Genomic DNA, 21,052 nt, shown 5'->3' with positions numbered 1-21,052 from the left:
AGCAAAAGTGGGGAAAGCCCCTTATAAACCATCAGCTCTCATGAGAACTCACTCACTATCACGAGAACAGGATGGCGGAAACTGCCCCATGATTGCTCCACTTGGTCCCTCCCACAACATGTGGGAATTACGGGAACTACAATTTAAGATGAGATTTGGGTGGGGACATGGCCAAACCATATCACCCCCCACTTTCCCCTCCTCCTTTTTCCGGGCAACCACAAATCACTGTCCATCTCTATGAATTTGCCTGTTCTGGACATTTCATGTAAGTGGAATCATACACTCTGCAGCCTTTTATGTCTGGCCACTTTCACTCAGCATCATATTCTTGGGGTTCATCCACAGTGTAGCCTGGGTCAGTGTTTCATTCCTTCTTTTTTTTTTTTTTAAATAAAGATGGGGTCTTGCTATGTTGCCCAGGCTGGTCTTGAACTCCCGGGCACAAGTGATCCTCCTGCCTCTACCTCCATGTCCAGCCCTTCACATTGCATTGTATGGATATGCCATGTTTTATTTATCTGTTCATCAGGTGATGGACTTACTTGTGCAATTTTGCTGCGAATAAAAGCTAAACCCGAACTTAAAGAAGAACCCATTAAAGACAACAGCTTTTATCCATGGAGAGTTTAAAGGAAGTAAGTTTCTAGCAACTGCTAATGGTTGCCAGTTGCTGTTTCTACTCCTGGTGCTGCCTGTTAGCCCTGGGGATGGAAACCTTCTTTTTGTTAATGTTGCTTTGGAGAATTATTCCCAGGTTGGATGAGCAGTTTGCTCTCACAGTTTTAGGGTGGCCTGGCCCCCAGAGCCCTTCCTTCCACATCCTTCTTCTTGCTCTGTTGTGTCTCTTCTTGGTCCAGGTAGAAGAGCAGAGATAGGATAGCAGAGATGTTTCTTGCCACCAGTAGTGTGACCGGGTTCTGGGTGCCATGTTTGCTGCTACCTTTTGTCTTAAGAACCTCAAGACATGACTTGGGCTGCAGGGAGAGACCAGCCAAACACCCAAGGTGGACTGCAGTGATGGGCTGGGCAGTGGTGTGGGGACGCGGGTCTGATGGCAGTTGGCACAGAAGGGGTGTTGGGCACTCTGGGCAGCGGAGCCAGCCTGTGCAAAGGCTCGGGAGTGCCAGACGCATGAGCTGTGCACGGTTTGCTGTGGGTGGGGTCAGGTGCCCATGGCCCCCTGCCTGCCCTCCTGTTGGGGAGCAGTGAGGGCCCCGCACCCACTGGTACATGCATACACACTCCTGAGGCTTTTTCTAGGGAGTTTTTCTTCCACACACATTTTTGCCTTGAATTTCTGGAGGTCCTGCACTCTGGGACCCCGGAAGGGGTGCTGCTTTGGCGCTTATGCTCAGCCCCATGGTTCTGTGGGGTGAACAGATGTGTGGCCATTTCTGACATGGAAGCCCCTGTAGCCTCCCCTTTCAAGCAGCTTCCAAGGGAGGACACTGAGTGGCCTTGGGCACGTCGTCGAACTGTAATCCCACTTCCCACGGTGGTTATGACAGTTACGTGGATTAAGACTTGTGAATTGCTTAGAGCAGGAGGCCAGCAAACTCCAGCAAGCTCCAAATCTGGCCCTCAGCATGTTTTTGTAAATAAAGTTTTATTGGCACATAGCCACGCCCACTTGTTCCCCATCGCCTGTGGCTGCTTTTGCAATACAATGGCAGGGGTGAGTAGATGAGACAGAGACCTTGTGGCCCTGAAAGCTTGAGCTATTTTTACCATCTGGCCCTTTATAGGAAAGTTCTGGCCTCTGGCATCCAGTCCCAGTGGCCTCCAGGCTCTGTTTCCTCCTCTGGTAATGGAGATGGAACAGCAATGCCCTTGGAGGACTGTTGTGGGGTCTACTTCATGGGGTGTGCAGAAGACTGGGATGGGCTGGGCCGTGAGCGGCCCCAGGTGTGATTTCTAGGGTATCCCTTGGGGAGGTGGCCTGAGGAGCATGGAGGACCGCATTGGGGTGATTGAGGGATGAAGGCCCTTTTCTCTATTTCCCTCGAGGAGTCTGTGTGTGTGGAGGGAGCACTGGGTTGTCCAGGCTGCTGCTGTGCTTGCCCCCACATCTCAGATGGTAACAGAGGCTGGAGGCAAACCTAATATGACTCCAAGACTCTTGGCCCCTATGGGTCTTGCTGGGACTCTGTGGGTTGAGGGGAGGACAGAGGCCCTGAGGATGGCAGGAGTGGACAGAAGATGATGCAGCCTCTGTGAGTCCCGAGGTTGGGGGGGCACTCGGGGCCCCCGGCTGCAGTTGTCTGGGGAATAATGCACCCTGTGTCCTCTGGGTGCAGCTGCCGTGGGGGTGGGGAGGTGGTGGCCTGGCTCTGCTCTGGGCCTTGTCTGCCAGCAGCTGCTGGCTTGGCCCCAAGGATGGCACAGGGCGGGGGCTGGGTTCTGGAGCCCAGCTAGGGGAGGACCATCCCAGCCAACATTTATTGAGGCTTATAGTATGACAGGCTCAAAGCCATTAACTCATTCAAGACTCACAAGGACCGGGGAGGTGGAGGTGCGAACTGTTCTCCCCATTGAACAGATGAGGAACTGAGACAGGAAGCAGTTGACTGATCTGCTGGAGGTCACGGAACTGGAGAGTGGCAGAGGGGGCTGGGATGTGAACCCAGGGCTGCACAGGGGAGGCCTGGGTTGTTTTTTCTAACCTCCTTATCCTGAGAGCGTTCCTAGCACAGCCTGGGTGCACCAGACTTTAGCTGGTGGGATGAAGGCATCCATGGATAACTGAATCCAGGCTTCCTTTGTCGTTAAGCACATTTTCAAAAACAACTGTATTACATGAAGAGTAACTCTCGGTGAAAGAAAATCAGAAAAAATACGGGCAAATAAGAAGAAAGTAAAAATACCCTCTTCTGCCCTGCTGCCGAGATAACTCCTTTTAGCTTCTCTGTAGCCTGTTCTGGTGGCTTTTCCGTGTGTTCGGGAATATGTGTTTTCTGCAAAGCCACGTGTGTGTTGGCTGCATGGTTCTGTAACTTGCGTGTTTGGACTGAACTTCATGAGAGAATGTTTACAGAGGTCTGCAGAGGCCAGGCCCTGGGAGCATGGAGGCTGTGGGTCTTGGTTCCTTGAGCTGGTGGGGAACACACAGATGGGGTAAGTGGAAGAAGGGAGGTGTGTTATGGGAACAGGGAGCTGGAAGACTTCACAGCTTGAGGAGAGGCTGAGAAACCATTCATGTAGCAAGAGCATTTGAACTGCATCTTGAAGGCTGTAAGGGACTCTGAATTTTGGAGAATGGGTGATGGCTGGGATGGGGATGGGATCCTTGAACAGGTGAGGACTGTCCTGACAGATGTCCAGTACTCTGGGCCTGGAGTCAGGGATGGAAACTAGGGGTGTATTGGCGAGGGGGTATGCATTAGTCCGTTTTCATGCTGCTGATAAAGACATACCCAAGACTGGGCAATTTAAAAAATAAAGAGGTTTAATTGGACTCACAGTTCCATGTGGCCGTGGAGGGCTCACAATCATGGCAGAGGGCAAGGAGGAGCAAGTCACATCTTACATGGATGGCAGCAGGCAAAAAGTTGGCAACTACATTAGGGTTCTCTAGAGTGACAGAACTAATAGAAAATATGTAATATACATATATTACATAAAGGGGAGTTTAAGGAGTATTAACTCACACAATTCCACAATAGGCCATCTGTAAGCTGAGGAGCAAGGAAGCCAGTCTGAGTCCCAAAGCTGAAGAACTTGGAGTGTGATATTCGAGGGCAGGAAGCATCCAGCGTGGGAGAAAGATGTAGGCTGGGAGGCTAGGCCTGTCTTGCCTTTTCACATTTTTCTGTCTGTTTTATACTCGCTGGCAACTGATTAGATGGTGCCTACACAGATTAAGGGTGGGTCTGCCTTCCCCAGCCCACCGACTTAAATGTTCATCTCCTTTGGCAATACCCTTACAGACACACCCAGGATCAATACTTTGCCTCCTTCAATCCAATCAGGTTGACAGTGTTAACCATCACAGGGTTGTACAGACTGGGGGTGTCCCCCGTGCTGACCCTATGCCTGTTTTTTTTTCTGCCACAGGACCGTAGCCTGACGGGCAAGCTGGAACCAGTGTCTCCCCCCAGCCCCCCGCACACTGACCCTGAGCTGGAGCTGGTGCCTCCGAGGCTGTCCAAGGAGGAGCTGATCCAGAACATGGACCGCGTGGACCGAGAGATCACCATGGTGGAGCAGCAGATCTCTAAACTGAAGAAGAAGCAGGTGTGAACGGGCAGGGGGATGGGGAGTATTGGCTCTGAGTCTCCATTCTAGCAGCAGTGACTGCAGTGTCACAGACATGTGCCAAGCCCTTCCCAAGTTCCTGGGTGCTCACTGGTTTTTATGCCCTTTACATTTATTGGACAGGAGCACCATCCGCAGAACTTTCTGCCATGATGGAAACACTGTGTATCTGCAGGATAGCCACGTTCCACTACTGAGCATTTGAAATGTGCCTACTGCAACTGAGGAACTGATTTTTAATTTTTGTTTAATATGCATATGAAATGTGCCTTTGAATAGCCACACAAGCTGCCGCATTAGACAGCACAAGAATGGTGGGTGAAAGTTCAGGATGTCTAGCCAGTCTGTCCCGGTTCAGATCCTGTTTCTTCCAGTACCAGGCAATGTGAGGTGGGCAGTCCCTTCTCTGTGCTTCACTTTCCTTATCTGTAATGTGGGGAAACAGCCCTTGGCTCTGGAATCTGAACGGACTGGCCTCCTAACTGCTCTTTACTAGCTGTGTGGCCCTGGAACCTTCATCTCTTGGAGCCTTGGTTTCCTTGCCTGTAAAATGGACAACTTGTAGAGGAGGGAGCAAGATCCCGAGATTAAAAATAAATCCTCATCGTCACTGTTGAAACCACACAAAGACATGTGGAGAAAAAGCTGATGTAAATATTTATAACATTCATTTTATAATTTTGTTTTAAATATGAGTTAATATACAATTCCTTGATAATCTGCCTTTTCCCAGCTCTTCATGGTTTGCTCCCTGGTATCATTCAGGTCTCTGCTCAGATGTCCCTGACATCAAGAGGCCACCCTCCGCCTTGTACAAGAACACGCACCCCCAACCCTCCTCTATCCCGGGTTCAGCCAATCCAGCTAATTCTAGCTGCTGCTGCTTTTTGTAAATAAAGTTTTATTGGCACAGCCATGGCCACTTGTCTGTGTATCTCTATACACATGTGTGTCTATATGACTGCTTTTCTGCCACAGTGGCAGAGTTAAGTCATCACAACAGAGACCTGTGTGACCTGCAAAGTCAAAAATATTTGCTATTTAGGCCTTTAAAGAAAAGCTTTGGGCCGGGCATGGTGGCCGATGCCTGTAATCCCAGCACTTTGGGAGGCTGAGGCTGGAGGATCACTTGAGCACGGGAGTTTGAGACCAGCATGGGCAACATAGCAAGACCCTGTCTCTATAAATAATTTAAAACATTAGCCAGGTGTGGTGGCACATGCCTGTGGTCACAGCTACGTAGGAGGCTGAGGCAGGAGTGCCTGAGCCCGGGAAGTTTAGGCTACATGAGCCATGATTGCCACTGCACTCTTGCCTGGGCAACAGAGTGAGACCCTATCTTAACAAAAAGAAATGCTGCTGAGCGCTGATCTGTCTCATCACCCCGCTGGTGGCGTCGTTATTTGAATTAATATAGACCCAGCTTTGTTATACAGTGGTCCTCTCCTTGTCTCCCTGTTAACTGCAGTGTTCTGAGCAGCATGGGGTACATGGTAGGTGCTCATTAAAAATGGTTGATTCAGTCATTGTGTCACTGTCTGGGCCCCAGGGAGCATCTAGACTAATGGGGGAAACAGGCTCACATCTAGTGCCCTCCAGACAAGGAAGTAGGGGGTCCAAGGAGGATCAAGGGCTCATTCCAGCCACTGTAGGCAGGGGGTGAAGGCTGGTGAGAGAAGGCTTCCAGGAAGAGGTGCCCTGGTAGCTGGGTTTTGAAGGACGCTTCAGGGGGAGAGCGTTGATTTCAAGGGGCCATCACCATGGCTGTCACATGGTTGGGGGAACCAGGATTTGAGGATAGTCCAACAGTGAGGCCCGGTCCTGGAGACTCTGCCAACTGTCCCAGGCTTCAGCAGGCAGTAGGTAGGTCTCATGATGGTGGCATAAGCATCCCGAGAGGGGCCGGGCCCCAGTGGGGGTGGGCAGGCATTGCCAGGGCCAGCCTGGTACCACACCTTTAGGGGGAGGCCTGGCCCTGGGGTGGCGCTGAAGCTGCGGGCACTGGCACATATTGGTGACTGCGGCTGGAAGCCAGGTGGCTCGAGGCAGCTCTCAGTGGTTAGGTTTTTGTTTGTTTCTTTGTTTCCCTCTAAATTCCACGTTGGCATTTTTTAAAAGTGAAATTCTCAAGCATAATCATTTTAAAGTGCACAATTCAGTGGCATTTCTTACATTTGCAGTGTTGTGCAGCTGTCACCTGTATCTGGTTCCCAGCCATTTCAACAACCCACAGGGAAGCCTCATAGGAGCTAAAGCAGCCACTCCCTGTTCCCCTACTCTCTGTCTCTGTGGACTGACCTGTTCTAGACAGTTCCGATATATGGCATCACACAGTATGCATCCTTTTGCGTCTGGCTTCTTCTACCTAGCGTCATGGTTTTGGGTTTATCATGTTGTCTCTTGTCTCATTCCTTCATTCCTTTTTATGGCTGAATCATACTCCATTGTATGGAGATGGCACCTTTTGTTTATTTCATCATCTGTGGCCATTTGGGCTGTGGCTGTTGTGAATAGTGCTGCTGTTCAAGTTGTGTTGGGACACCTGTTTTCAGTTCTCATGGGTATATACCTAGGAGCGGAATTGCAGGTTTGCACAGTAATTCTAGGTTTAATTTGCTGATGACTTTCCAGGCTGTTTTCCACATCAACTGCCCCATTTTACATTCTTACCAGCAATGCATGAAGGTTCCAGGTTTTCCACATCCTCATCAACCCTCCCCCCACCTTTTTTTTAAATTTTGAGATGGAATCTCACTCTGTTGCCCAGGCTGGAGTCCAGTGGTGCCATCTTTGCTCACTGGAGCCTCTACCTCCTGGGCTCAAGCAGTCCTTCTACCTCAGCCTCCTGAGTAGCTGGAAGTACAGGCGTGCACCACCACACCCGGCTAATTTTTGTATCTTTTTATAGAGATGGGGTTTCACTATGTTGCCCAAGCTGGTCTCCAACTGCTGGTCTTGAGTGATCTGCCCACCTTGGCCTCTCAAAGTGCTGAGATTTCAGGTGTGAACCACTGTCCCTAGCCACACCAACCCTTTTTTAATCTTCCTTTAAAAATGTTTTTGGTCGGGTGCGGTGGCTCACGCCTGTAATCCCAGTACTTTGGGAGGCCAGGCAGGCGGATCACGAGGTCAGGAGTTAAAGACCATCCTGGCTAACATAGTGAAACCTCGTCTCTACTAAAAATACAAAAAAATTAGCCAGGCGTGGTGGTGGGCGCCTGTAGTCCCAGCTACTCAGGAGGCTGAGGCAGGAGAATGGCGTGAACCTGGGAGGCGGAGCTTGCAGTGAGCCGAGATCATGCAACTGCACTCCAGCCTGGGTGACAGAGTGAGACTCCGTCTCAAAAATAAAAAATAAAAAAATAAAAAAATGTTTTTGATTCCAGCCATCCTAGTGGTTGTACAGCGGTATCTCGTTGTGGTTTTGACTTGCATTAGACAGCCCTTTTTAGCGTGTCACTGCTGTGCAGCAGTTTTTTCAGCATTATCTCCTTGATCTTCCAAACAACCTTATGAGGTAGGCATGTACTTGCAGGTTCTGCTGAAGTAGACACTGAGGTCAGGGAGGTGAAGTGCCCTGGCTGAGGCTGCAGAGCTGGTGAGTGTGGGGCTCAGGCTTGAATCCAGGCCCAACAGAGCTGAGTCACCCTCTTAGCTGGATCTCTGTAGGTGTCCCAGGTAGTATTTTCGCTAGTACCTGAGGAAGGGCCACCTTCCCTGGCTGGGGGGAGCCTCCCTCCCACCCACCCTTTCCCGGCTGTGGACTTCTTCCCCTTCTTGGTTTTGTTTGTTCAGTGCTTTGGGGGAGTATTTCGATGTCCTTCTTGAAGCGACCACCAGGGGTTGCTGTGGGACTGAGGCAGTTCTGCTCAAGCTGCCAGCACCATCGCCTGCAGAAGCCAGCACCCTGGATTTTCTGGCTCTTTTTGTGTTCACTTCTTCTTGGGTACCTTTTTGGGTTCATACTGATCTGCTCTGTGGTCATGTGCAGGCTGTGTGAGCATCATAAGTGGAGCAGAACCATGTTCTGATCTCACTTGTGATGCCCTGTCACACTGCAGAATGGGGCATTGGCTTCCCATCTGACCTTGGGCCAGTGCCCTAAACCCTCTGGTCTTCAGCCTCCCTCTTGCTATGAAGCAGATGGCAGCATGATGGGATGCTCTTTCCAATGGTGTTAGGAGGAGGGTATTTGGTAGATGGACAGATGAAGATGAGGATGATGGGGGTGATGAGGATGAGGATGATGGGGGTGATGAGGATGAGGGTAATGGGGGTGATGAGGATGAGGATGATGAGAGTGATGAGGATGATGGGGGTGATGAGGATAAGGGTGATGGGGGTGATGAGGATGAGGATGATGAGAGTGATGAGGATGATGAGGTGATGAGGAAGAGGATGATGAGGATGATGATGATGATGGGGGTGATGAGCATGAGGATGATGAGGATGATGAGAATGAGGATGATGAGGGTTATGAGCATGAGGATGATGAGGATGATGATGATGAGGATGATGGGGGTGATGATGAGGATGATGGGGTGATGATGACGATGATGAGGGTGATGAGGATGAGGATGATGAGGGTGATGAGGATGAGGATGATGATGACGATGATGGGGGTGATGAGGATGACGATGATGGGGGTGATGAGGATGAAGATGATGGAGTGATGAGGATGAGGATGATGGGGGTGATGAGGATGAGGATGATGGGGGATGAGGATGATGAGGGTGATGAGGATGAAGATGATGGAGTGATGACGATGACGATGATGGGGGTGATGATGATGACGATGATGGGGGTGATGAGGATGAGGATGATGGGGTGATGAGGATGAGGATGATGGGGGTGATGAGGATGAGGATGATGGGGGGATGAGGATGAGGGGGATGAGGATGATGAGGGTGATGAGGATGAGGATGATGAGGGTGATGAGGGTGAGGATGATGAGGGTGATGAGAATGAGGATGAGGGGGATGAGGATGATGAGGGTGATGAGGATGAGGATGATGGGGTGATAAAGATGAGGATGATGAGGGTGATGAGGATGAGGATGATGAAGATGATGAGGATGAGGATGATGGGGGGATGAGGATGAGGATGAGGGGGATGAGGATGATGAGGGTGATGAGGATGAGGATGATGGGGTGATAAAGATGAGGATGATGAGGGTGATGAGGATGAGGATGATGGGATGATAAAGATGAGGATGATGAGGGTGATGAGGATGAGGATGATGAGGGTGATGAGGAGCTCTGTGGGTGGAGTGCTGCCTGTGTGTCAGGTGCCAAGTGCTTTGCACATATCATCAGCTCATTTCACCCTCACACCGGCCCCTCACACCGGCCCCCTAGGGTAGTAACTTTTATCCCCATTTTCCAGAAGAGGAAGGGAAGGCTCAGAGAGGTCCAGGAGCTTCTCAAGGCTAGCAGTAAGTAGGAGTGGGAGCCAGTAGGACTGGCTCTGGTCTAGCCAGTGCAGCTGCGGAGTCTGCGCAGCTTCTCCTAGCACTGATGCTGCCTGTAGGAACCGTAACGGGTAGTAATGCCGGCTCATAGCAGGCCTGGCTGCGCCTGCCTGTGTAACTCATTGAGTTCTCACCATGGTCAGAATGGCGGCACGGCAATCAGCCCTGTTTACAGAGGGGGAAACTGAGGCCTAGCGGAGTGAGGCTGCTCGGCTGTGCTTCCCTAGCTGGCAAGTCACGAAGGCAGGATTTGAACCTGGCTTCGGAGCTTGGAGGTTGCAGCTGGCCCGGGAGCTGGGGCCTCTCCCGGGTACGGAGTCCCTGGGGTGACTCACAGGAAATGGGTAGCAGCCTGACTTCCTGTACGCGGCTGCGGACCGGGCTGCAAGGGGGCCTCCCCACGCCCTGGGAGCTGCAGCCCTCCTTCCGCCCGCCGGGGTGCTCACCCCTCACGCTCTGCCTCTTCCCACAGCAACAGCTGGAGGAGGAGGCTGCCAAGCCGCCCGAGCCTGAGAAGCCCGTGTCACCGCCGCCCATCGAGTCGAAGCACCGCAGCCTGGTGCAGATCATCTACGACGAGAACCGGGTATGCGTCCCCGCCCCTGCCTGCTGCTCCCCGGTGTTGGCCATGAGGTGCTTCACAGGGGGCACAATGAATATGGCCTCAGTGTTCCCATCTGCAAAATGGGGAGGGGACCTCGCCACCCTCTCCCCCAGAGATGCAGGGTTTATGAGTGGGTGGGGGAAGGTGACTGGTGGAAAGCCATCCTGGTGTGGCCTCTGGGCTGTTCTGCTCAGACGCGCAGATGGGTGTGAACCGTGGCTAGCCAGTGGGATGCAACACAAAACGGAGGCTTTGGGCTCCAGGATAGCACCAGGGTCCAGCTGATGGCCCAGGGTAAGGGGCTGCCACTTCAGGCACTCGTGCAGAAGAAATCCCTTTAAGACAAAAGATAATGACGTTATGACCACAGCAGTGAGCTTTCATGGAGCAGCTCCTCCCGTCAGTCCTGGAACGGCGCGTGCAGACGTCGTTTCCATTTTCCTGAGGCCCAGAGAGGTTAAGTGACTTGTCTAGAGTCACACAGCTAGGAAGCATTGGACCTGGATTTGAACCTGTGGGCTGTCAGACCACAGGGCCTGAGTTCTCAGCACCAGCTTCCACTGACACTGGGCCCTCGAAGGGGCGTTTGAGATGATTGAAACACAGAGTCTGTAGCAGGCTGTGGAGGCCCATGGAGATCCCACTGGGGGCAGCTATAGGGGGTCTGGTCTGGTGGAGGGGCTTGGGGTACCCAGAGCCGTGTCTCCAGGGGCTGGACCGTACGGGTCTGTGCACCCCGAACGTGGAACCTTGTGTCTGGTGAGGTGGTGAGCTCCCCGTCGTCCCAGGCAAGCCACTACTAGCTGGGCTTTGATGATTTACAATCGACTTTTTCTAAATGTACTCAGGATCTGTGGATGTTGATCCCCTCCCTTATTTTCTGGATGAGGAAACTGAGGCCCAGAGAGGGACTGGTCCTTGTGAAGCGACAGATGCGGAAACTCCTCTCCCAGCCTTGGCTTCTCTGGTTCCCCTCCTGCCTGTAGCCCCAGCCACCCTTCCCAGCTGCCTCTTCCGTAATATCTTCCTTGGCCAATCAGTGCTCAGAGTTGAGGTGGGGGTGGGGAGGTCTCTGGAGTCTGGTGGGTGCCTGCAGTAGCAGCCTGAGACAGGGAACTACTTGATGAACCAGTTTGGCTACGCCTCCACCTCTAGAAACAGCAATGTCATGCAGAATGAGACAAGCCTGTTTGGGGCCTGGGAACTGTGTGCCTGGGTCACTCTCCCACACCGTGGCCCCTCACCTCAAGTACCGCTAGTAAGAGAGCCCAGGGGCCACACATGCTTCAGCCAGGCATCTTGGGTTCAAATCCCATTTCTCCCACTTCCTGGCTCTGTGACCCTGGAATGTTTTACTTAAACCTCCCTGTGCCTCACACTTCACAGCTTTAAAACAATGACAACGATGGCATCACCTAGTATAGTTGGTGTGGGGATTAAAGGGGCTGATTTCTTTTTTTTTTTTTTTTTTTTTTGAGACGGAGTCTTCACTTTGTCGCCCAGGCTGGAGTGCAGTGGCACCATCTCGGCTCACTGCAAGCTCCGCCTCCCGGGTTCGCGCCATTCTCCTGCCTCAGCCTCCCGAGTAGCTGGGACTACAGGCGCCCGCCACCGCGCCCGGCTAATTTTTTGTATTTTAGTAGAGACGGGGTTTCACCGTGTTAGCCAGGATGGTCTCGATCTCCTGACCTCGTGATCCGCCCGCCTCAGCCTCCCAAAGTGCAGGGATTACAGGCGTGAGCCACCGCGCCCAAGGGGCTGATTTCCTAGTGCCCTTAGGACAGACAGTGCCTGGCACCAAAGAAATGCCAGCTGATGCTATTAATTGTCATTATCGTAGCTCTCATTTCTTCTTGTGATTGTTTACCTTGTACATTTAATAGAACAGTATTTGCATTTAGTAGAACTACTATTATTCTCTCCATTTTGCTCATCAAGAAACCAAAGCTCAGAGGGGGAAGGAGACCTCCCTGAGACTGCCGAGCAAGTGAGCTTTGAGCCTGGGACTCGGAGCCAAGATTGAGGTTGCTCCAGGAGCCCGAAGTGGAGGGGACATGGACAGGGCTCCTGAGAGTGTCACCTCTGCCTGCCGTCTCTGATCCTTGGTGGAGAGCAGGCACGGTTCTCTTCAGCAGCTGTGGAGGCCAAGTCAGTGGCTGAGCACATTGCTGCAGTGCCTTGGCCTCTACCTGGTACTCCTCTCCTTGCAGGGCTCATACTGTCACTTCCATCTTTGCTCAAGTGGCTCCTTCTCAGCAAGACCTGTTTCAACCCTCTACTTAATACTGAAAACCCTTCTCTCATGAAAAAGGGTTTTCAGGATTACACCCATTTTCTTCCTTTGTGGCTCCTGATTCTCCTTAGCCTTGTCCTCATGGGACGTGATTTCTAGTTTACTTATTTATTCTGTTTATTATGAATGGAAACTCCGTGAGGGCAGGGATTTTATTCCTGCCCACTTTTATTTCCAGTGGTATCTCCAGCACCTAAAACGGTGCTCACCACACAGCAGATGCACATTAAATAATTGTGCAAATGTTCAGGTGGCAGAAGGGGAGGGGAGATGGAGGCGAGTGGCCAGCTCTGGCCCGTGGAAGAGGCCTCTGGTTTGGGGCCGTGGGGGCTGGTGGGGACCCTCCACCTGGGCTGAGCCTCTGAGCCTCCAAAGCCTGCAGCCTGGTGTGCGGGAGGCCCCCAGCCGCCTTTGGCAGGAGCAGCCTGGACTTACCGCCTCTTGGGGGATCAGTAGGATTAAATTTTAATCTGCCTTCCTTCCCTGCTGGTTCCTGGAGAGATGGAGGACAAGGGTCTGTCTCTAAACGCCGAGCCAGCCGGAAAATGCAGCTTCCCCGCCGGGCAGGGCCCGCCTGGCAGTTCTGAGTGCTGGAGTCTGGCTCATTATCCATTCAGAGCACATTGGTGAGGCACCCGCTGAGCAAGGCTTTTCCCACCTCCCTGCCTCGCGGGAGCTGCCTGCGTGGGCGGGGGCCGGGGCCGGGCAGGTGTGCACAGATGGCAGGGCAGCCGGCAGGGTGGCTGCAGCCTGAGAGCAGGAGCAGACGGGGTGGCCTGGGCCCAGGAGGGCAGAAGCATGACCTGGAAGTGAGCGCTGGGAAAGGCTTCTTGGAGGCAGCGGGTGGGCTGGAAGGAGGGCATTCGGGTGAGGGACATGGCACAGGCCAAGTCCCAGAGATGGGACTGGCGTCTCCTTTGATCTTCAAAGGTGGTGGGCATGAGATAGGAGCCTGTTGGTTCCGGGACAAAGCACACACTTGGGATCTGGACAGGACACACACACAGGCAGCACTAGCAACGTGTGGATGCAGAAGGGGCATTTGTGCAGCGCAGGTTGCTGGTACTGCAGGAATTCAGGACAGAACAGGCAGAGTGGGCTTCATAGGGGAGATGGGCCTTGAGCTAGGGTGACTGGGGAAAGGCAGAAGGCTGCTTCCAATGGAGATGTCTACGGCTTACTCACAAGGTGAGGAGGAGGCAGGATTGATGGAAGCAGCAACCCCAGTTGCTGAGTAATGCGGAAATCAGCAGAAAACTCGGGTCCTTGTCTTCGAGTTTAAGCATCTTAAAAGGAAGGTGTTTCTATGATGTGATTAGGACTCAGTGTGTGCACGTGTGATCGGGACGGAGCAGGGCAAAGACGAATAATACCATCCACAGTCACCGTGAACGTGAAGCATTCAGGAGAGCCTTTTGGGGGGTTTGGCACTCCTCGTGCTTGTCTGTCGGGCCCAACATCAGACCCCCGATTCAAGATTTTCAGAGCAGTGCTTCAGACCCCATCCTGTGGCCCCAGCATCCTGTGCCAGGCCCCCACCTCTGGCCTCCATGCCCAGCCACTTGGTCATCAAAACTGCCCCTAGGGTCCAGGGGTTCTTTCAGATTGTCCGTTTCAGCCCTGCGGGGCTGCTGCATGTGTCCTTTGACCTGCCACTGTTCCTGCTCGTCACACACCCTGGGAAGGCTCTGCGCAGGGCTCACGGGCATGGGGCTCTGTTTGAAGATGAGGAAGCTGAAGCTCAGGGTAGGCCGCTGCCCTGAGGCACTGCTGCAGCCAGCGGAGGAGCTTGAGTGCAGGACTAGGGGCTCGGGGCTTCTTGGGTGAGTAGGTGCTGCCTGCAATCTGCAGATGAGGAGGCCAGTGTGGCAGAGAAGGGGCTAGGATGGGGCTTCCAGGCAGGGGAGAGGCGAGGGAGTGGTCAGTGTCTGGTCTGTTTCTCTGCCCTAGAGGAGAGCCGCATATGGATGCGTGTGTGGTTTGTGTGCCTGTGCGTACACATGTGCATATACGGATGGATGCATGTGTGCTATGTGTGTTGGATACACATGGGTGAGCATACATGTGTGCCTTTGGATGACTGTGCATACTTGTATGTGAATACTTAGAGTGAGAGTCGGCTTGTGTGGGACGAGCATGTGGTGATTTGTGCATTGATACAGCACACCTGTGTATGTGTATGCATGCATATGTGCATGTATGTGGACCTCTGGATGGCTATGTGCACATATGTGTAAGCGTATATGAGTCAGCATGTGGGGTCTGTGGTTATCTGTGCACTTACACATCCATGCATACACACGTGGGTGCGTGTTGTGTATGTGTGCGTAACTATGGGTGCTGTGTGCACATGTGTGAACACATGCATCCACGAATTGGCACGTGTGAGGCGTGTATGTAGGTATTCGTGTATCTGTGCACCTGTATGCATACGCATGTGTTCACACGGGTACGCATTAGGCTGTGTGCATGTGTGTACAGATGGATGTGCGTGAGATGGCGTGTGTGGGGCGGGTGTGGTTACATCATGTGTTCACTTGGGTGCACGTGTGTGAGTATGTGTGTCTGCCTTGACGTGTGTGGACATGTGTGTATGTCTTTGCGCATTCCTAGATCTCGGCATGTGCACTTGGGTCACGTAGGTCTGGTGCTCCCATGCACCTGTCTGCATAGGTGACTAAGGACTTGTGTGCCCCAGCGCCGCTCCTAGGCGTTTTGGGCATGGGAGGTCTGGCCACACAGACCCAGAGTCCCTGCAGGTGTGCCATTGCTTGAGTGATCCCCAGTTGCCTGGTGAAAGCCCCTACAGTGGGTGGACACCACGGCGAACAGGGCCCCTCACTGGCTTGAGTCCCTAGGTTCTCCTCTCCTCTCTGAGCCAGGTGAGCTTGGGCAGTGGCTTCTCTCAGGCTTGGCCACCTCCCCTGCAGCATCAGCCCCACCTGCCACCATCAGAGCAGAGAACTCGGCCCCCGCAAGGCCAGGAACATGGGAGGACATGCGTGGGGGCAGTCGGGTTTCAGTGGGATTGAGAAAGGCCTGTTTCCCTTCTTCCCCAGGGTGGGGCTGAGTCCCCTGAATTCCAGCCTCCCACTGGCAGGTGTCAGCCCAGCATGAAGCCCTCCTCTGGGCCAGAGCGGTCCCTGAGTTTTGCCACCCTTGGGTGGAGTTGGTTCAGCTCTACCAAGTGTGTCCTGGTGTCCCCTGCAAGCTGGGCTTTGTGCCTGCATGGGGAAGATGCGGACAGGAGCTCCTGTTGGAGCAGTTGCTGTTTGCCAGGACCCAGGGCAGCCAGGGAGCCAGTGTCAGGAGGTGGCCCCCAAGGGGGCCAAGGAGAGGGACAGATATGAGCCATGGGAATATTGGGGTTGGGGAATGTTCTAGGTGGGAGAGGTTCAGGTGGGAAGGGTTTGGGATTTTGCCTAGAACTGTGTGGATTGGTGACCTCCTATCCAAGTGTCCTCTCTGAGCCTCAGTTTCCCCATCTGTAAAATGGGGCAGCCCTTGCACCCAGAAACAGGTTACTGGGAGGCTTGGCAATCCTGGTTGTGGCTTGGAGAGCAGGGAGACAGGGCCTGCCGTCTCGGCCACCTCTGTGGAGGAGGCAGAGAGGCCTCTGTGTCCTTGGAAAGGCCAGGCGTGTCCGGGATGTGGACTGCTTCCCCCATGGCCCTGGAGAAAGTGCCTGCTGCCCTCAATCCTGTGCTGAGCCCTGCTGGATGATAGCAGCTCGGTGGCTGGCGCTGGCCTCTTCTGGTCCTGGTGCAGAGGCGGGGAGGCACTGGGCCAGCTGCAGCAACGTGGAAAGAGGACAGGGTTCTGGGCTGGGACCAGAGAGCCTGTGGGTACAAGAATGCTTTGCCCCAGAGACAGCCTGAGTGAGGGAGCCAGCCTGAGCAAAGGAGCCAGCCGACCCCATTTCCAGGTATTTAGACCATTCCTGAGCATTCACTCTGAGCCAGACGCTGTTCCAGGCACTGTGGGTGCAGCAGAGAACAGAGCAGGTGCCTTGCTCCTCATAGAGTCCTCATCAGGGGGACATGGCCAGTAGGATAAACAGTGGGCTGCAGACCCTTACCCCTGACTGCATGTGCTGTGAAGACAGCCAGGTGGGGAAAACAGTGGTCGAGGGAGGTGGGCCACCCTGCTGTGGGGGGTCAGGGAAGGCCTCTCTGGGGAGGGGAGGCTGAGTCAAGACACTTTCATACATACCTTTCTCCGCCTGAGCATACTAATCTGCTGTCACTGCTCTTAACCAACAGCTGTTGTTTGGGTTTATTCCAGGCAGGCGCCAGGTCTCATTCATTCCCTGTCTCTCTACCGGTCCCAGCGTTTGGAAGCTGCCCTGTCCCCATGCCACCCCATACCCAGTCCTTCCCTGGGCCTGGCTCAGGGGTTCTCCCATCCTCAGTACCCCAGGGCAGACTCTTTCCTGCTTCGAGGGTGTGGCTGGGACAGTGACTCTCAGGGTGATGTCTCCCCCCATCCACCGGAAATACTAGTCCCAAGCCGAGGGGTGGCCCTGCGTGGGACCTGGCCCTTGGCTTCCTCTGTCCGTGGATCCCGGAGGTCGTAAGAAGGGCTTCTTCCCTGTGTTTTGTTTCTGTGCCTCAGTTTCACCATCTGTGAAATGGGGCTACTCCTGCGTGTGCCTCCCGTGGTGCTTATGCGTGATTGAAATGTTAAGAACACAGCGTGTGCCCGACGGTCGGCTCATGGCAGGTGCTTGGGGAACTGATCACTGCTGTAATAGTTCTCCCCTGCTGTTCCAGCCCCCAGCCGCACCTTGAGGCTGCAGGTCTCAGGGTTTCAGCTCAGCGTGAAGGTGGCCGAGAGCATAGCTGTGCTCTTGGTGGTCCAGGCCCTGGGCTCTAGGCAGAGGCAGCTCTAGGTTCCGGCTTGAGCCCACCTACATAGGTCTTTCTCCGAGGGCTGGGGACTGGGAGTGATGCTGACCCGCCATGCCCTCCCCTCTTTGCTGCAGCTGGGGAGCCTGGGCCCCTCCGCCCTGCGAGGAGATCTTGGCAAAGGCTGCGTCAAGTTTTTGTTGGCAGCCACATTTCCCAGGACTCGGGGTCACCTACTTTTGGCCAATCTGGGTTTGGGGTCACTGGGGACAGTTTCAGTATGGTGATGGTGACTTCTGGGGCCTGTCCGCCTAGTCATTGCCAAATACTGGGTGGCTGCCCCAGTGCAGCTGAGTCACAGCAGGGGCTCGCCCACGTGCCAGCCTGTGAACACCCATTTGCCAGCACACACGCAGTTTAGCCTTGTGCAGGGGGCGCCCAAACCCACCCAAATTCTGCCCCTGCCCTCCGTCACAAGCCCCAGGAAGCCACCTTCAGGAGCCCCTCCACCCCCCACCTCCCTGTACCTGGCTGGCCTGGGCCATCCTCCAGGCCTCCTCTGAGCGGACCCTGGTGGTCCCAGGCTGGGGGCTGGCGGGCCTGGCCGAGGCACAACGTCTGCCTTCACGCCGAGGGCCGGGGTGGGGGCCCGGAGGTCCAGCCTATTGACGGAGCGGCCACCGAGCCCTGCACCACATGTTCCTGTTTTCCTAATAAGTCCCCACTTGTGAGTGGGGAGGAGGCGGGGAGGCCCCAGGGCAGCCCAGAAATAATCACATGATTGTGAAACACAAGAATCCTAGAAAGGGTATCTCTGAGCGCCTCTATCTCACCCTCCCTCCTCCTCCTCCTCCTCCTCCTCCTTCCCTCGCTGGCTGCACTAGCTCTGAGGTAATTGTAGACAACCCAACCAGCTTCCAGGGCGAGGGAAGGCATCTCAGGGCTGGCAGTGTCGGCTGGGCTGGCGGGGAGCGGTGCCCACATCGCCGGGCCCTGGGGGAGCGAGGCCTGCGCGCCTGCCGGGGAACAGGCTTCAGTGGACCTGGCGCATTTGCTAAAATCGAAACTTGGCGGGCTTGCTGGGGCCGCTGTGGGGGTATTGAGGCCCCTCTGTGTTTCTTTCCAGCCAGAGGAGGGCCTGGAGAGGGCCCCAGGCCTCCCTCCCCCGTACTGAGGATCAGCATGCTGGACTGGGCTGGGCAGGTGCCCGCTGCTCCGGGAAGCCTCTATTTATAATCTGTGTTTTTTTGTTTTTTTAAAAAATTCCTCCTCTTCGCCATCACCCTGCAGAAGAAGGCCGAAGCTGCACATCGGATTCTGGAAGGCCTGGGGCCCCAGGTGGAGCTGGTGAGCTGGGGTACAGGGTCGGGGGCTCCGGGGAGGGCGGGGGTGGCTGGAGAGGTGGGCAGGGAGGCGGGAGGGTGCGGTGGAGGAGGAAGTCATCTATTGCCAAGCGCTGCCCAGGCGGCGTCCGCGGAGGAGGCAGGAAACCCACCTTCCTGATGAGAGGATGGCAGATAGCGGGTGGGCGGGCCTGGCTGGGCTGAGTGGGGGTGGGGAGTCTTGGCAGCAAGTGCCTGTGGGGCCACCTGCGCACTCCTGTGCACACCGTGAAGCCTGGCCACTCGGGCTGTGAGGAGAGTCACACACCTGTAGACCAGCGCGTTTGCTCCAGCTGAGCGCGGAGAGCCGGTTCTCTGGGTCACGCGATCTCGGTCCACTCCCAGGTGCGCTGCTTCATGGTGGTGTGACCTTGAGCGGGTTTGTTACACTCTCCGTGCTTCAGCTTCCTCATCTGTAAAATGGGAATCCTAACAGCACCTATTCCACTGGGTTACAGTGAGGAGGAGCTGTGTTAATGTTTGTCCAACATCAGGTGTGGCGCCTGCCTTGCAGACAGTAAGTGTTCGGCATTAGCTATGATGATGATGATGATGATGATGATGATGATGATGATGATGATGGTGATGATGGCTGTCACTAGTGTCCTTTTGCTGTGGAAAGACGCCATGTCAGCAGCAGAGCTGGAAAGCAAGCCCCAAGCCTCCTGGAGTCCCTGGGCTGAGGATGGGTGGATGCAGAAGCCCTAGCTCCCAGAGAACGGGCCACAGCCCCTGCCTGCCCCACAGCTGTGTGTGCGCACTGAGCTGGTCAGCATGGATGGCCGTGGTGGGCACTGAAGGCATACTGCTACCCACATGTGTGCCAGATGAGGGAGAGTCTGTGTGCATGGTGGGCTAGGGTGTGCGTGTGAGGGCGCCCAGGGTGCAGGTAAAGTCTTACGCTTTCGGCCATGTGTAGTGGCTCACACCTGTAATCCCAGCACTATGGGAGGCCAAGGCAGGAGGATTGCATGAAGCCAGGAATTTGAGATCAGCCTGGGCAAAATAGCAAGATCTTGTCTCTGTAAAAAATTAAAAAATTCACCAGGTGTGGTGATGCACGCCTGTCGTCCCAGCTACTTGGGAGGCTGAGGCAGGAGGATGGCTTGAGCCCAGGAGTTCAAGGCTACAGTGAGCTATGATCACACCACTGCACTCTAGCCTGGGCAGTAGAGTGAGACCCTGCCTCATAAACGAAACAAGTCTGACACCTTCAGAGCTTCCATCTAAACTCAACTCCACTGCGTGTTTGCCAAGTGGCCTTAGGAAAGGGGCTGACCTCCCAGTACCACAGTGCTCTCTCATCTCGGACAGGCAGACACTCTGGGGCCTCCTTCCAGGGTCTTCCCAGGGTTAAAGGCAGTGATGCCCATTAAAGGCTCACCTAGTGCAGCTCCTGGCCCCTACGAAGCGCTCAGTAGTTGTGAACAATTTGGTGATGAGCTACTCCGCGTGAAGTTTCTGCAGGCTGCTCGGTTTTGCACAGTGAGAGCTCCCTGAAGCCTGGGGTCTGTCTGTTGAGGCCACTCAGGAACTGCAAGCCCCAGGCTCCCAGGCCCGCTCAGAAGGCAGAAGCAGGGAGGAGATGGCAAGGGCTCCTCCAGCTCAGAAGCAGGGCCCAGCCACCTACCTGGCTGGACTCAGAAACCTCGCCGGGCTCCCCCATCCCTTCCGGGCTCTGCCCCCTCCAGGTACATCCTTGGGCCTGGGCGACCTGGTGACGAGCTCTGGCCTGGGGTCATGCTTCTCACCGTGGAAGTGATTTCTGGGGAAGTTTCCAGCAGCTGCTGCTTGCTTGTTTTTCTGTTTTGTAAACAGCTTTATTGAAGTACAGTTCGCACGCATGCCATTCACCCCTTTAAAGCATACAATTCAGTGGGTTTTAGTGTATTCACAGATGTGTGCAACTGTCACCACGGTCAATTTTAGAACATTCCATCATCTCAAAAAGAAACCCTTCTGTCTCTATGGATTTGCCTATTCTGGACATTTCCTATAAATGGAATCTTGCAATATGTGGTCCTTTGTGTCTGGTTTCTCTCCCTCAGCATCATGTTTTCGAGGTTCATCCGTGTTGAGCGTGGGTTGGTCCTTCATTCCTTTTTGTGGCTGAATCATGTTTTCACTGTAGGGGCAGGTCACGTGTTGTTTACCCACTCATCAGTTGGTGGACATGAGATTGTTTGCATATTTGGGGTA

General features: G+C 54.2%; 1 protein-coding gene across 3 annotated transcripts in view; it reads left to right on the top strand.

The window, feature by feature from the left end:
• Positions 1-21,052, top strand: part of NCOR2 (nuclear receptor corepressor 2) — a 166,751-nt gene that overhangs the window by 18,210 nt on the left and 127,489 nt on the right. For all 3 annotated transcript variants that reach the window (XM_025401526.1, XM_025401524.1, XM_025401527.1), the window contains exons 4-6: positions 4,057-4,236; positions 10,200-10,313; positions 18,762-18,818. In XM_025401526.1, coding sequence (XP_025257311.1) covers positions 4,057-4,236; positions 10,200-10,313; positions 18,762-18,818 — 351 coding nt within the window. The remainder of the gene's footprint in view (positions 1-4,056; positions 4,237-10,199; positions 10,314-18,761; positions 18,819-21,052) is intronic.

This window comes from Theropithecus gelada, chromosome 11 (assembly GCF_003255815.1).
Source record: "Theropithecus gelada isolate Dixy chromosome 11, Tgel_1.0, whole genome shotgun sequence".
Classification (NCBI taxonomy): Eukaryota; Metazoa; Chordata; class Mammalia; order Primates; family Cercopithecidae; genus Theropithecus; species Theropithecus gelada.
The sequence above is the reverse complement of the archived record's forward strand: the minus strand, read 5'-3'. Positions and strand labels throughout refer to the sequence as shown.